Below are 16,616 nucleotides of genomic sequence, written 5' to 3'. Positions count from 1 at the left end.
GGTGGGTGGTGAGCAACTGCACTGTGCATCACTTATTTGGTATATTCTTTTATCATTATTATTTTCCCTTCCTTTTCTGTCCTATTAACGAGCGGCTGCGTGGTGGTCGGTTGCTGGCTGAGGTTAAACCATGACAGTTTGCCAGCTAGGTTTCCCTAAGCACTCAGCTCATTTTGTTTGTTTCCATGAGTCATTTTTAGAACAGGCAACAATAATCTAACAATACTTGAGTCACACATAGTCTGGAGCCAAATTCTTAGAGGACACAGCTTTCTTGAGGAAAGCGAAAAATATCTTAAAAGGAAAAGTGCCTCTCCGGCTTTTGTACACAAGAAGAAATTATGTTTAAAAAAAAAAAAGTGGTTGATATAATTGGCTTTTGAAAACACAGAAAACAAACTTTCCTGTCTGGCCCTTCAATTTTGAGACCTAGGAAAGGCACGGGACAGCAAGGGGCCGTCGATTTAGGACAAAAGAAAACTAAGCCCCCCTTGAACAAGCATGCGGTTGCTAACTGCACGCTAATGCCTCGCGCTCCAGCACAGGTCAAGACAAATGTGCAGGGCAATGAGGCGGGGGTGGCTCCCCTTATCAAGCTGTGAAGTGCAAGTTCACTGTACATCTTTGGCTTCTAACGGCTGCTTTTACAGAAACAGCCTTCTTGCTACAAAATACATCCAGTCCTAGCTTCTGCTTTCAGTAATGCCATCTTTTCTGAAATCGGGTGCCAAGAGATCTTCCTAAACCAGGTGCTTTAAAACTCCGCTCGCAATTTCCTTCCTGTGCTCACAACTCCCCCAGTGCAATCCTAGCTGCACAGGGACTGACCCAGAGTTCCTCTGCGGAGAGAAAGCTTTTTCCGTCTGCTTTTCTCAAAAGCAGCTCAGCTTCCAGGATGTGATAGTTTGTTGTGGGAAGGCCCCATCTCATCGCCTGGAAACAGCGTTATTAGGGAGTATCTATTCCAAAACTAAGCAACAAAGGCGTAAGTCTTCATCTGACCTCCTCAGATGGGAAGGGCTTCAGCTAAACGTACTGTGCTGCTTACAGCACAGGGAGTTCTTCCTACACCTAAAGGAATTGTTTGTTCTGAGGCTATAAACAGCTGTTCTGGATTTGTAAGAAGGAAAATATACTACACAAACCACTACGATAAATAAATACAACTCTATGCAGCATGAATAGACTATTAAAAAGATCCATTTATATAAGAATATATAGGTGACAGCTGAATAGTCCGGCTCTCAGTAAAACACGGCTGGATTTTTCAGCCATGAAAGAGATCAAAATGCTAACTCGAAAGAGCCAAAATATAATTTTTGTTACCTCCGCCGAGAAGTGGCTAGTATGAGAAATAAAATAGTGCTGCCCCAAATGTGTTTATCTGTTTAAGCTAAGAAAGTTGCTCCATCCATATAAACAGATGCTGAATATTAAAACAAACCTCACTCAAAAGCACTGATGCAGGAGGCTCTTACAACAAAGACTTAGTGCAGATGGTTGGTTTGTGCATTCGGCAGTATTGGCTAATACGGCTATTTTCCCGTATCACCAATTTTTCCTCTGATTTGTCTTCTACAATGCAACAAAGAAGAAAACTTCCTTTTTAATGTAAATACTGTAGGAGCGCCAGAAACAAACGTTGTAAAATTTTTTAAACTTTTCAAAGTTACCATTTTTCTAGCTAAGCACAGACGATTCAGCTTTTTCTGACCTGTTTTATTCATTTCAAGCATCAAGCTTTAATCTCAAGACCACCATGCTTAACTGATCATCTTTTTTACCGTGTCAATTGAAAATAACTGTTCTAAATCTTTCAGTAGTAGCAACTGCACCTTACGTTCACGTCTGCCCAGTGGAAAGCTGAGGTGAGGTAAGTTTCTCCCTGCACAGCTGCTTCCACTCGACTGGAATGAGTCACTCGTCTTGTCTCTTAGCACTGTGTTTGGCCCTTAAGGGAAAAAAGAAAACTTATGCAGGTTAAGTATTGTTTTGCTTTGCACCACCATGGTTAGCCATTGCTTTGAACAAATCGTTTATGAGAATGCACTTGACCCAACGTATTATTAAATAACACAGGGACTAAGAAGCCATCAACCATGTCCAATACAACCTCACTTTCTTGCCCTTGCTTTACTGAAAACATGAAAATAGCTGACCACAACTGTAAACTTCAGCAAAGATGTAAACTTTGATACACTAGGGACAATTTGATAAGCTAGGGAGAAGACTGCAAAGGCAATTTAATAGGGAATAGCAAGAGCACAGTGGAAAAGTATCTATTGAGAACATATTTGTTGTTTAACAGTTGTTCTGCTTGTACGGGTAAGCAAAGGCTTGGGAAGGAGTTAATTTAGCTACAGAAATATGTCTTTTGTAGCTACCTCTGGAAACGGGGGACAAGGAAAAGGTCTCAGTATAGACTATAAACCCATCACTGAAATCAAATATATAAACTGAATATATTAAAGCTTTGAATTTTATTACACTTAATTTCTTCTGAATATCTCACCCTTCTCTCCTGTTCAAGGTAAACCTAAACATGAGAAACGGAAGGATAAAGGAGAACCCCACTAAATGTGGAGTACATTTCGTCAGAGTCTGTGTAGGCCAGTTTGCCTCCTGTTACGACAACGTTTACTTCATCTCCTGCTTTGAGGTGAAGAACAAGGTGGAACGTCCCAGGACCACCACAGGTCCGTTTCCCCGAGTAGGGTTTGTGATACTCCAGCAGTTCCCTTCTGTACCCAGCAGTGTGGAGCTGAGCCACGCTTGCGTTGGAGACGGACAGCACTGCTTCTACGTACTCATCCCTCTCCGGGGCCAGCACAGCAGTGATCAGGTAGCGCCCTTCATATGGTGATGTGAAAATGCCTGCAGAAGAGAGACAGACTGAGCTTTTCAGAGTTATTCAAAATGGAGAGACCTGATCGCTCTAAGCATGATGACAAACATAAAGCGACATGGGTTACCCATTGCTATGTACAGATAACTGTGACGCCGTCAGCCTGGGCAGCTGACCAGCTGACAGCAGTCATGAAGGCAAAGGGTTGCTGCTTTTGTGTCAGAGCCCACCAGTCCTTCAGGACATAAGCAGGTCTTGTCCACATTCAGAAACCTCCTGGCCTAAGCAGCTGCCATGACTCAGAGCTGAGGGACGAGGCGAGAGGCACCCACATGCTGTGCAAGTCCCCAGTAGGTTAAGGCACGCCTAACACCCTCAAGTGACGGGACACTCTGCTTGAGAAGGAGGCAGCCCACAGTTACTGCTATTGGGGAGGCAGTATGCATCACCTCCCTCCCTCCTCTCCCCCGGCTGACCCAGCTGGCTGAGCTGCAGTGAAGTGGGTTAGCAAGGAACCTCGCCTCTGCTGCCTGGGCTCAGCTGGCCTCAGGTGGGGGAAGAAGCACAACCAGCTGTGCTGGCAGAGCAGAGGTAGTGGCGAGTTGGGCCTCAGTATTACTGGGCAGTTGTGGAAAACCAGCAGTGGCAAAGTGCGTGCCTGTCCACATCCACAGGAAGCTTGTACCCCGGTGTGTCTGGTTTAAATGGACTTATTTTGTTTGTTCAATGCGCCAGCAAGGCCTGAGATAGCATCGAACACTGGTAATCCATGCTACTGCCCATCTGGCATCTCTGTGGGTCCATTCTTTGGCCGTTACCTGTATTGGGGTTATAATAGTCCCCGTCATTCACAAGCACTTTGTTAAAGTGAACCACGCCAACATCACTGGAGAAAGGCTTCTGCGTGAGCCCAGCAGAAAATGACACCAGAGAGGCCGCAGCAGCAGCAGGTCCTAAAATGGGTAACAACGTGAGTCAGAGTCACATCAGGATGACAACACAGCCTCTCCCTGTGATGGTTTATAATCCAGCGTCTCTGTTCCTGCACATACTCCACTTGGACTAACCCTGTCACTTGAGGGATGCCAGAATTAGCAGAATACACAGAATTGCTGGCTCAGGTCCCATGTGTCTCACCATAAAACTTACTGAGCACCATAAAATTCCCCCCTTGGCCACAGCCTCCTCTTTTTTTTTTTTTCCTTCTAAGGAAAGGGTACATGGCTTGTAAAAGCTGGCAGTGGAAATCCTGCCACCTCTCATTTCAGCAATGCTTCTGCCACGGACCTTCTTCAGGACTGCAGCTGCCCTTGGACATCTCCGCTCTCCGTCACTACCACAATGGCAACAGGCGTGCTAAAGGTGTATAGCTCGTGCCAGCTTTCCTAGTCACGCTGAGAAGCTGCACACAGCTTAGATCCCTTACCTTCTCTGCCCAAGGGTAGTGAAAATAGCTACAAGAAGTAACACTTCGGTATTAAAGCAAAGAGAACTATCTCTGGGGCTTTTCTCTCTCTCCAGCACTTCTCTTTTGGGGGACTTTTCACTCCAGAATTTTTTCTTCTTTTCTCAGCAGATCAAACAGACACTTAGGTATTTTATAGTGGCTATCTGCTTACTAGCTAAACACTGCTGTTAGACTAGTGTTGGATGAAATACAATTCCGACAATTAAGACATTTTTACTTTTAACAGACTGACTTAATGGCAAGTGTTTAGTGATCGACCACTTATTAGTCCCATTTTAGTTCCCTTCCCTCTAAACATTTCCCCTAAGGCAGGACACACTGCTAGAAGTAGTCAACTCTTGTTGCTTTGTTCAGGCAATTAGGTAAACAACAAATACGCCTAAAGTTGTCCTCAGGTGCTCCTTCTGTTCTACCCTGTTCAGGTTAGGATCCATGTCTTCTCTATGCTGTTTCACAGTGACCCTGCTCCTCCTTCTGCCTTCCTTAGAATGAATGTTTGGTCTTCTCTTCCTCTCAATCTGAGATGCCCATCAGCAACCAATGTCCAATTCAGATTATATCACTTAAAAATTGAAGTTAAAAAGTGACAAAACTTAATCTAAAAATGTGGCTATACAAATGCTCTGCTATCCATTTTTTTTTCTGAATAACTTGGCATGGGGGGGTGGGAGGGGAAGGCAAGGGGAAGACATGCCTGCAACTTCAGACAGGGCAAATAACTACCTTGATTTCCCTCAGGGGCTAGTAACCAGCTGCCTCATGTATCTTTGGAAATCTCCCTATTCAGTATTTCGTCTCACGCTCAGAAAACAGACAGAAGCTCTTTTTCATTACTCCTACCTGCCAGCGCGCCTGCAGGTGCTCCTGTAAGCTAAGATGAGGTTATTTGAAAGGACCAAAATTAATTGCAGGAAGTCTACTTACTTAAGCAGCTTCTGTAAAGCTCCACCACCTTAACACCATGCTACTTACTTACAGAAAGCATCTCTTTGTATTCTCAGCTTACCCTGAGACTCAGATCAACTGAAAATGCACCTCAGCTAACTTCCTGTTGGCTCACTCGGAAAGGTTTCTCTCCCCTGTAGTCATACTGCACAGACGGCACAAACTATCTGCTGCCTGCCCAAAAACGCTGTCCTCTCCATTTGGAGTAGCTACAGTTCTGTTCGGGTTGGTGTCATCTGAATAAGGGAGCGACTCCTGCCCTGGCTCGCCACAGCTTCCTTCAAGATTTTCCTGCACTAATTGCTAGAATAGTTAATAGTTATTACAGTTTGCTGCTGAAATTGCTTCAGATCGGCAGCCTAGTTTAGCACACCATCTATGTTTGTCCAAAGGAGAAATCTTAAACCCGTCTAAGTATCCTGTAGATCACTTCAGTGGACAATATAAGGAGGTGCAGTAAAGACGCAATGTGTCTACGCTCTCTAACCCTCCTCCCTGCTTCCAGCTGGAACTGCGCCTGTTTGAAGCTTTCACAAGTTCTACCAACAGCGCTCAGCAGTGCTTTTGCAGAACCTTACAGAGAGGTGAACCACCTTCTCTGACATGTCCCCACTTGCAAACACTTTTCTTCATGCAAAGATCAAAGTTTAGCTTCTCTAGGCAAGGTGCAGGCTTGCAAACTGCTTTCACTTAAGCAGTCAGTCTTGTAGAATTATAAAAATCAGGGAGAGAAGTTTTAAAGCATTTAAATGCTGGGAACTGCATGCACAGCTCTGATGAAGAAACTGCTAGGCAGACAAAAAGTTTCACAAAAGATTCAACCACAGTTTTACAGCTTCTGGGGAAGGAAAAAACTCTTTGACTTTACACGTATTCAAGAAGGTTTCACTTGAGATACATATACACATATGCAGGAGCAGGCATGCATGTTCATGGCAATCTAAGCTAGTATAATGGATTCTGGGGAGTAAAAAGACCACAGAAGATACACAGGTGGCCTTTGTTAGGTTAAATCTACTTCCACCTATCTGCTAGTTGTATTTCTGGTTCTCCACCTCTCTTTTGACTTCCCAGCACAGTTCATGCCTCCCACAGAGCCCAAGGGCCAGAAGGAGAAAAAGAAGAAGAAAAAAATCAAGCAAAACAAAACAGTGCACTGCATAGGTATTTTCTATCAAGATGAAAGGAGAAAAAAATAAGTGTGATGGTGCTGCTGACAATTGCTCAGCAACTGGAATGAGGCCTCTTCAAGAATCTACACAGAAGAGAGACCATAAGTATGTAATTCATTTGTCAGTATGCACGTATGACTCTTTTGCATATGGCAGGAGTAGGATATGTCAGATTTCCTCTGCTTGGCCAATACGCCTAAATCTAAATGAGGGCAAAGTGCATAATTTCTGCTAGAGCAAATGGGACAAAATATCAGCTATTTATCACCTCCCCACCTTTTTTTTTTTTTTTTTAACTCTTCAATTTGACCTTAACACATCTCATTTTCGGGAACATTCCCTTTGCTTAGGGGATGGCCATGCAGCACAGCACAGTGCCACACTGATTTCCATGAGCCAGCGCTCAACAAAAGTGGGCCCATTAGCTCTGCTAGGTCACAGTGTTTCTGATGTGGATGATAACTCACTCAGTGTGTTATGAAGACACAGCTGCTTTTCTCCTGAGTCTGTTAGTAACAGCTCTTTCTGCTCTTACAACTCCTACCTTTCACATCGCAGCAAGAGAAGGTTTGCCCTAGCACTTACGTACTGCTCCTTACACAAATACCCATCTCCTACCCCCTCCTTCAGCATGCTTCTGTGAATTGCACTGTTCTTTCATGCAAACAGCAGCAAAACACAACCACTGGTGCAACTGCAGGTGATCACATGTTCTTTACCTCAAAGTCAGCAAACACGCTTTCCCCTGTGCTAGACCACTGATGTGTACTAACGAGAATACTGCTCCCTGTCCAATGATCAAAAGAGCTAAACATGCAGCAGAATCCGTCACAAGCATGGCAGGATAATTTATGTATTCAGTAAACTCCTTCTTCAAGTCAAGGACCGCCTACAACAACATAAATCTTACATTACAATAACATCATGCCTTTATATTTGAAACGTGTCCTACAGGCTTGCTGCCTGGAGTCACATGGAGAAAGTAAAGATGGTTGAGTATCAGACAAGCAAAAAGAATTAAAAAGTCCAAACCAAAATTAGCCCTTTATCTGCACCGATATATACAGCAGCGTTTGCACAGCAGTAGGGCTCACTAGCTCAGCTGTTTTCTTTATTACAGCTGTCCTGGTTTTGCCTGGGACAGAGTTAATTTTCTTCCTAGTAGCTGGTACAGTGCTGTGTTTTGGATTTAGGGTGAGAACAATGTTGATAACACACCGATGTTTTAGTTGTTGCTAGGTAGTGCTTACACTAGCCAAGGACTTTTTAGTTTTCCATGCTCTACCGACTGAGAAGGCTGGAGGTGCACAAGAAGCTGGGAGGGGGCACAGCCAAACTGGCCAAAGGGACATTCCATACCATGTGACGTCATGCTCAGTACATAAACTGGGGGAAGCTGGCCGGGGGGGGCCGCTGCTCGGGGACTGGCTGGGCATCGGTCGGTGGGTGGTGAGCAACTGCATCGTGCATCACTTGCTTTGTATATTCTTTTTTTTAAATTATTATTATTATTATTTCAATTATTAAACTGTTTTTATCTCAACCCACGAGTTTTCTCACTTTTACACTTCCGATTCTCTCCCCCATCCCACTGGGGGGAGGGGATAGTGAGCGAGCGTCTGTGTGGTGCTCAGTTGCCGGCTGAGGTTAAACCACAACACCACCTTACAAAGGAGTTTCTTTTAGAGAGGAGCAACCACCCTCCATTGGAGCTGCATGGTTAAGGACACAAGCGACACTGCAGACTGCATGAAGGGGGAGGGTGGGGAAGGCAATTTGTGCTTTCAGTGAATTTTTTTCACTGTGACCCTCTGTACACTGATCAGAACATCCAAATCCTCTTCTTGGCTCTGTCCTTGCCTAGTTGTGTGACCTGGGATCTTACAAGCATTTTCTCATCAGTTCCACACCAGTTCATCAGCCAAGTCATTACTTCTGCCTCTGCAATTCTCTTTGCTCCAGCAAACAAAAATTCTCATAACTGTAAAATTGCCATGCTTCAATAACATTTGCTGCTGATGTTTCTTTAAATAACAATTGGTTCAACTCTTTCTGTATTAAAAGGGATTAAATGGATGCACTTAGGTCCTGACACTTAACTCACCTTTGTCATAAACTCCTTGCCTGTGAAAATAGAGCTAATATGTAATATTGTACCTTCTACTCTCTCATTAATACTTGTAAGTCCTTCAAGATCTTTACCTACAACATTATAGTGTGAGATGCATGCAAACAGATAGCTAATGAATCTGAAAAACTCAAGAAATACTTTGGTATTGAACGGATGCAAATCGTGCCTCAGCATTCAAGAAGAGCTCTAAAGTGGGCCAGTTTAATCCCAGAGGACAGAGTTGGAGCCCTCAACTTCTTCCTGAGCAGTGCTTTTATATAACAGAAGCTATTCAGAAACAGAAATGAAAGGAAGTACTCAGAATGCCAATTTAATAGTACAAGCTTCTTATTTTAGGAATTATAGTACAAGAAGGTCTGATCTTTCAAATTTGAATTTCAGTACCACAAAATGTACTGGGTGAAGGCTGGCAGAGACATCATAAACTGTGGTCCTGCATGAATTAGATATTAAGGATTCCTTGATGCCTTATTTAAGCATTAAGTTCCTCCTCCAATAAGCCAAAAATCTTCCCTTTCCCAGCTGGTAATTTCCACAACTGCTGAATTCTGCCCCAGAATGCTCTCTTTCTTTGCTGTTTGTAAGCAGACACTGATGATTAGGGACAGTGGATGTAAATGCTCTAACTCCACAGCAGTCTAATAGCTGTTTGCACCATCCTTGCCTCTCTGTTTTCTATAACTGTACCTGCCATTGGAGTTTGCAAGGCATTTTGGGGGAAGTTATAGGACAGATCAGCAGATATATCTTATATTTAGATAGGTCTTCAGGGGCACGGATCAGGAAAAGGAACTCCCTGGTCAAGGCCACCTCTCTCTGGATCCCAGGGTGATAACGTTTCTTGCAACATGTTCCACCAAGCAGCAAACAGGCGCACTGCCTGCCACGCCCTGCCTTTTCAACACTTTTAACATGCACCTACTGTTTCACACAGTTTTAGCATGAACTTATTAAAATGCCGCTGTCTATAAATGGCGATAGATTGTACAACGTGGAAGAAACCCCCCAGGAAATCCATTTATCAGAAATCTAGACATCTATATTGGCTTTGCTGGCATCAAGATAAACGAACATTTCTTTACTTCTTATCCTCTTCCAGAAGCCTCATCTATTGCTGCTTGTTCTCACCACCGCAATCCTCAAATGCAAAAAGATTGCTTTAAGGCTATGACAGAATTTTAATTAGAAAGCATAAATGTCAGAATTACAGTGTGAACTCTTTACAACTCTTTTTGTCAGTCCCCAGACCAGTCTTCAGGATGTGTATCTGTGATTTTGTTAGGGCCATCAAACTAAGTCCCAAGGGTAGGATTTTGGATGCCATAAAGCCCTAATGTTTATTTTCATCTATTCCTCATATTTCCTCAAACAAATTTAGATTAAATCATTCTTTCTGAAGAGGGTGTGGGAAGATTCACTTTCATCCAGGATACATTCCCCAGGGTTTGATAATATCTTGAGTATGAGGTTGTAGGGCAGGCAGCACCCAATCAACTTATTTATCAAGGCCAACTAGCATGTCCCACACAAGATTTACACCTGTTTATCATACAAATCCATAAATGAACTGTGATATTAACAATTATAAAAAATAAAAAAAACCCACCAAACCAAGAAAACTGTATTCTGAATCTTTTTAAACTGTGGTTGTCAGTGGCAGCACTCCTGCTTTCACTGAAGTCAGGAACACGAGCCCTCGTGACTCTAACAAAGCCAGAAACTCTCCCACGAGGAGAACCAACTAGCTCAGATACTAACACTGCTTCAAGATCTTAGTCTTGGCCTTATTCCTATTTTATTAAAGAAATATTAACATCGTCAGAAAGAAATATATATTATCTCATTTAAAAGGAAAAAAAAAGGTCAGTACTGACATTTGCTAGGAAATAGAAACCCTTTGTATTTAAAAAAAACACTGAAGTAAGCAACAATAACCCAAAATGAATTATTTTTCAAAACTTCAAAAAACCCATATTTTCAAAGGATGCAGATTATGTTTTAATGCTTAGGTATAGCAAAAATCTGACAGATCTTCCTCAATGCTAAACTTAAATACTAAAAATCAACACTTTGTTCTCTTAACTGTGACTTTCCAGGGACTGAAATAAACATTAAGTACCTGTGTAAAGAACTTCTAAGAAACAACTGCCTTACCTTGCGAGTCCGTGGTAGGAGGAGATAACTTTGGATATCCTACAAAGGAAAAGCAGTATGTGTGACACAGTATGTAATGGAATACATTGTGACAAAATACCACTGCAGTCTTCTAAAAAGCATCCATTGTTACCGAAGAGCGACCTACCAAAACAGCTATCAAATAGCATCTCCTATAACATGCTCAATCATCGTTGAACTGGAGTGGCCATGGCAAAGAAAATGAAATTCTTACTACAATGTACTAAATCCACTGCAAGCACTATGGCAAGGAAAAAAAAATTTAAGTTTCCCTAGTGGCAAAGACTGCTGTAGTTACCAAGGATTTTACATCAGCCCTGTTGACCTCATGCTTTGTGCAGCCTTGGCAAAGGCAACAAAACTGGCACTGAATGCGTTTCCCCTACTTCTGTAGCCAGCTGGAAGCTGCAAAGGCCCTTTCACAAATCATCTCTGCCGTAAGCCCATTCCCAACAGCAGTTGCTATAAAGGGTGTCCACGAAAGGCTGAAAGGTGGCTGGTAAAGCGCAACAGATCTCAGTGTCACTCCTCTAGCAAGACCTGGCATGTCCATTGCACTTAGACGGGAGTGATGCACTATTAGCTTGGTTCTCTCACCTGGTGCTCCAGCATACCCTTCAGCAATGGGCATGGTACTTTGACCAGCTTGACCATCCACACTTCTAAGCTGCCCTCTTCCTGACATTAAAACAGTGCCAGGAGGCCCTGCCTCTCCAGTCTCCAAGATGATGCCGGTTGTTCCAGGCAGAAATGGCACAACTCCTGACCCTGGCAGCGCTGGGCGTGGAAGAGGTCTCGGCTGCAGTGGCTGAAGGGGGGTCCTCTGCCGCGGGGATTGTATCCTCGGCCTTGATGGCAGCAGGGATATGCCAGGTTGGGGCTGCAGGGGTGGTCTTGGTGGCAATGGCTGCCGTGGTACTTCTGATCGCCCTTTGAAATGATGAAAGAAGAGGAAAGATACAGAATTATTCACCTAAAATAGTATATAAAATTGCAGATTTTTGTAAAAAACCCAAAACTTTAAAATAAAACAGGACTCAATTTGAGGCCACCTTTCCCCTCAGACCCAAGACTGCACTGGCAAAACTCCATTCCACTCTTGCAGTACTACAGACTCCCCTCTTTCCCAGCCTGTGACACAGGGAAAGGAATGAAGACAGTCTGGAGACAGGACAAGCGGCCGTCAAATAACCTGTGAATGTTCACCCACTAGTCCAGCTTTGACTTTCTCCACCAAGCGGGCTGGGTATCATACCTATTCCCACTGGTGCCTTCACCTCCATTGCATGCTCTCTCTCTACCTTCGCTTCAGTTCTCCTGAACCCCTCCCGCCCATCGCTCCTACTTTCAACTCTGTACTCACACAACACCTAGCACAAGGCTGACCCTTTAGCACTACCATAAAGAAAAGTATCCACAGCAAAAAACCTGAGTAAATGAACACCAACTTACAGGGTTTTTTTCCCTACTTTGAAAAGCAACAAACTTAAAATTCCAAGTACTCCCATTACTAATATTTTCTGACAACGAAGGCAGAACCCTAGAATATAATCTACCAGAAAACCCTTTATTGTTTAAAGAGAAGAGATACCATTAAAAGACTTTTCCAGTAGGGCAGCCAACACATATGACATCAGGGTTGAACAGCGCTGACATGGTTACATTTGTGTATCTGGTCCAGTTCTAAGCCCTTTATAGGAATTACGGCTTATTCATAAAAATGAAGTCCTAGATGACATTTAAGGATGCAATGTCCTCCCAAGAATGAAGTTGAATTACATCTACATTAAGAACAGGAATTTACAAATGTATATATTTCAACAGATGCAATGACAGCTTTTACACAGAATAATTAGAATGTCATTATAAATTAAACATTAGCATTGGTTACTTTGGTTGCATTTTGAGACTAAAGCATGGCTTTAGGTGCGGGGATGGAAGTGAGTTTCTGGGGAAATAGACAAACATTCCCTTGCAAATTTATCTGATGCAACCCGTCACACCAGAGATGCTTGCCATGGTCCACAGTGGAGACCACTGCTCTGAGGTCTCAGTGGTCAGAACGAAGCACTTCAATTCATCACAGTCCAAAATCAGCCTGGGTAAATTCATCAGTGGCTAGGGCTAAACCAAATGGCTGTGCCTAGAAGCAGACGTGGCGTGAGGCTTCCCCTGGCTCTGCAGTACAGCTGGGAACCCCCAGGAGGGCCTTACGCTGCGCCTTTGGGCGAGAGCTTACAACCAAGTCATGAAGGTGTTGTCCATGATGCACGGCTGGGGCCCAGACGGTGTCGCTGGCAACCCACGTTTCGTGACTACTCGACACCTGGACTTTACCCTTGTGAATCTCGTTTCTTGTTTTCAGTCTCATAAACCTTCCAGAGTACCGAGAGGCTGTCTGAAGTCATAGTCTCACACCACCTGCATTCATTTGCTAGATATGCCTGCTAGAAATAAATCTTCCTGAGCTTTGCTGGCTGACTTTAACCGTCATGAGAATTGAAACTTACACAAGCAATGCATGACAAAGCTGGACTGAAGCTCACTCGGTAACTCTGTCCACAAGGCAGAGGACGAAGGAGTGGAATGTTCGCTCTATACAGATTAAAATTATCTTCATAAAAATCCCAGGATTAAAAAGTCTCATAAAAATTTTCAAAAAAAGGCTTAAAGTATCAAAGTGAATTATTTAACAGAGTTAACTTAGTGAGACATCTTCTGTCCACAGTGGCATAGATTTATATCTTCAACTAAGATCTTCACATTAACCTCATTCAAAACACAAACTGACAAAATACTTTACCTTGAGATGCACGTACTTGTCATTTCTCTAGTCAACTAAGCTGAGCTTTATTAAGACAATGACTTGGGTTGACACAGGGAAAATTAATACATTGCTCTGCTTGCTTTTCTAAACCTTTAAATAACAATCAACAGCTCAGATCCCATATCCTGTGCAAACTGCTTCCTTGCATGCAACATCAATACTGCAATATTCAGAATTATCCAACTACATTTCCATAAAGCTAAATCCAAAATTACCTGCCTAAACCTCAACTTAAAGTGCTAGTAATCAGATATGTGTGGGTTGAGAGGGATCTGGTCTGCCATCTTTGCCAACCTTTTTGGCCTCTTCTACTGAGATGCATCATTGCAAGACAAAGTACCAATAAATCACTAGATAAAGATGATAACACTGGAGCCACCCTATCCTGACACTGAATTCTGTAACACGTGTTTTCAGTTCACAAGGCAATGAGAAAATGAACCCCTGACGAAGGCTGGGGTGAATCTAGCTGACCTGCTTAAGCTTTGCTGAGCAGCGGACAAAACAGAAATCTTCCCCATCATCTTCCCATCTATCTGGGAAGGCAAAGAACAGAGCTGAGATCATTACACAGCTGAGAATAGTAACACTGTCCTCAGCAGCGGTGTCCTTGCTGCTCCAGTTGTCATCACTGGTGTAAGTGACAACTCGGTTACCATGTCACACAACAGCTTCTGCTCTCAGATGCCCATCCTCAACTGAAACAGAAGGAAAGGTTTCCCTCCTCGGTTGAACATAAGAATGCTTTTCTTCCCTTCCCCTCTTAAAAATATTTTATTTTATTCAGTTTGTTCAGCCAGGCAGCTTTAACCTGCAATTTATTTCACTGAAGGAGGAATGATTTGCTGGATAGGAAGATAAGCAGCAACCTGGATGCATGAGGCAGGTGGATCTTCTGGGTGCATCTGTTTCTAGTATTCTTCTGCCCCAACCATGCTCTCCTCAGCCCCCAGAACACACAGAAACAAAGTGTGTAAAACAAACTAGCGAGTAAAGGAATCTGTGACTGCACTCACAAGAAGCCAAAAAGACCTGACTTGAATTTTGTCATAGATACCAAAGGGATTTGACAATTAAGTTACAAAGTACCATTTTGCAAGAGCTCACAGGGAGCCTAGAGGAATTGACTATATGACTGTTCGCACTACAACACTAAGATTTTATGTTGCCCTTTATCGACGCTGTAATGCAAAGCATACATTTGGTTTCTTAGACCGTAACTTCAGCAGACAACATTTCGCTGTTGCTTTCAAAACCCTGCTACACAGACAGTTAGTTACCAGAGGAATTGCAGTTCAGGTCAAATAACCGTAACCAAAGCAAACTGCACTCCCAGCATGGTATCTGGCTGCAAGACCACACTTCTGCTCCTGGAAAACTTCATGACTCTATATGAATAGGCAGTAAGTTAAAAGACACCACTAACTTTAACACGGCTTTCAGTTTTGTGCCATTTGAAGAGCACACCTACCCACAGAGAGGCAGAGCGCAATGAGAACAACTTACCCTACGAGGCGTGGAGCTGGGGGCAGTCACCATTTAATGTGGATGAAGAGCTTCTGGAACTACATTACCGAGCTGCTAGAATTACATTAGTTTGGTGAGCACAGCGTGTGTGGTCCCCTACACACTTAGAGCAGACCACCGCCTGCCGCCACCACCACCTGGTGTACGGCAGGACACTGCACTACCTTCACCAGAAATTATAACAAATTAAATACATTTCTGGCCTGTGGGTCCATATCTGACGTACAATCATTCACTAACATGGCTTGTTAGTCTGGACTGAGGCACTTGAAACCCCTTAATAACAAATTTGGAAGAAAACACAGCCATATTCCTAAGATCAGGGTCGTTTGACTTTGCTCAGGTTTATAGTGTGCTGGGCTTACACTGCTTGATAAGATTTTGTATTGTATTTCTTGCAACATATCCTTGCCTTACTGCCCTCAACAACCATTATTAGTAACAACTTGTTTCTGTTTTTTCAGCCCTTCTGAAGTCAAATGACATCATTTGAATGCTACGATACTCTGGCAAATAGTGCGTAAGAAATTCTACACTGATCTATGGCCAGGACTGACAGTCTTCCTTTCAAATAACGTCGGTATTGGAGACGATGCTGCAGATCATGGATGTAAAAATAGTTAAAGCCATACCCCAACTCACGTAACAGGGTTCCCAAACTACTTCCAAAAAAGGCTCTTTTGCCAAAATCTTTCTGCAACTCCAGCCATCAAAACTTACTTGGACTGCTGTGCCAGACAGTGTTATTGTAATTGGAAACATTTGGGGACTGAAGTGTGTGCTTCATGAATCCTTCAGAGGCCAGAGGCACCTCATAGCAGCGAGGGATGCTCAGAGTGCCTGCACCCCAGATCCAGCAGCAGCATCCTTCCATAGGCTCTTAACACCCAATGGTGGATGGAGAGCTCTGCTCTGAAACGGCATTATTTTATGGAAACCCAGGTGCGCTGAGGCATTTTAATGCTTTACAACATTGTAATAGGGGCTGATAAATACAACCCATGAGGCCGCTCAAACACCTGCTTTAAATAGCAAAAGAAAGATTACTGTGTGTATCTTGGACCTTTCTCCAATATTGGTCCCTGGTGCACATTTATGTTGGGCAAGATGGATGAGAAATAGGATTACATAGATACATCATACTGCATTTTAATGGGGACTGGGTCTGCTTCTGCAAGATCTAGGGGTGAAGGTCCTAACCCTGTTGAATTTAACTCAAGATTTCACCAAAAGAATTATCTGAGAATTACAGACCCCCTCCATTCCCCTTCACTTCTGCCTTTAAAGGAAGAGAAACATATTTTTTTTAATTTCACACAAGAGCTTCTCACCTCAGAAGGATTTTTGTGCCAAGTACTGCAATACATTTGGTTTTAAACAATTAAACACCCAAAAGAAACATATCTATCACAGGCTTTCAAGTCTCTGCCTCGGAGTGAGAAGGATATTCTTCCCTAAAGAAATTACTTTCAGACCCTTCATGAAGCACAACTCGTCCATTCAAGCAAGAGTGCTCATGGTCCTGC

General features: G+C 43.2%; 1 protein-coding gene across 1 annotated transcript in view; it reads right to left on the bottom strand.

The window, feature by feature from the left end:
* Window positions 1-1,530: 1,530 nt before the first annotated feature.
* Window positions 1,531-16,616, bottom strand: part of EMILIN2 (elastin microfibril interfacer 2) — a 53,694-nt gene continuing 38,608 nt past the window's right edge. Inside the window, exons 5-8 of the mRNA XM_009325090.1 lie at window positions 11,334-11,666; window positions 10,716-10,754; window positions 3,664-3,798; window positions 1,531-2,874 (exon numbers count right to left, since the gene is read on the bottom strand). Of these exons, the coding sequence (XP_009323365.1) occupies window positions 2,537-2,874; window positions 3,664-3,798; window positions 10,716-10,754; window positions 11,334-11,666 (845 nt within the window). The 3' untranslated portion in view covers window positions 1,531-2,536. The remainder of the gene's footprint in view (window positions 2,875-3,663; window positions 3,799-10,715; window positions 10,755-11,333; window positions 11,667-16,616) is intronic.

This window comes from Pygoscelis adeliae, unplaced genomic scaffold, assembly GCF_000699105.1.
Source record: "Pygoscelis adeliae isolate BGI_AS28 unplaced genomic scaffold, ASM69910v1 Scaffold260, whole genome shotgun sequence".
In the NCBI taxonomy this organism is placed as follows: domain Eukaryota; kingdom Metazoa; phylum Chordata; class Aves; order Sphenisciformes; family Spheniscidae; genus Pygoscelis; species Pygoscelis adeliae.
This window is presented reverse-complemented; position numbering and strand designations above follow the sequence as displayed.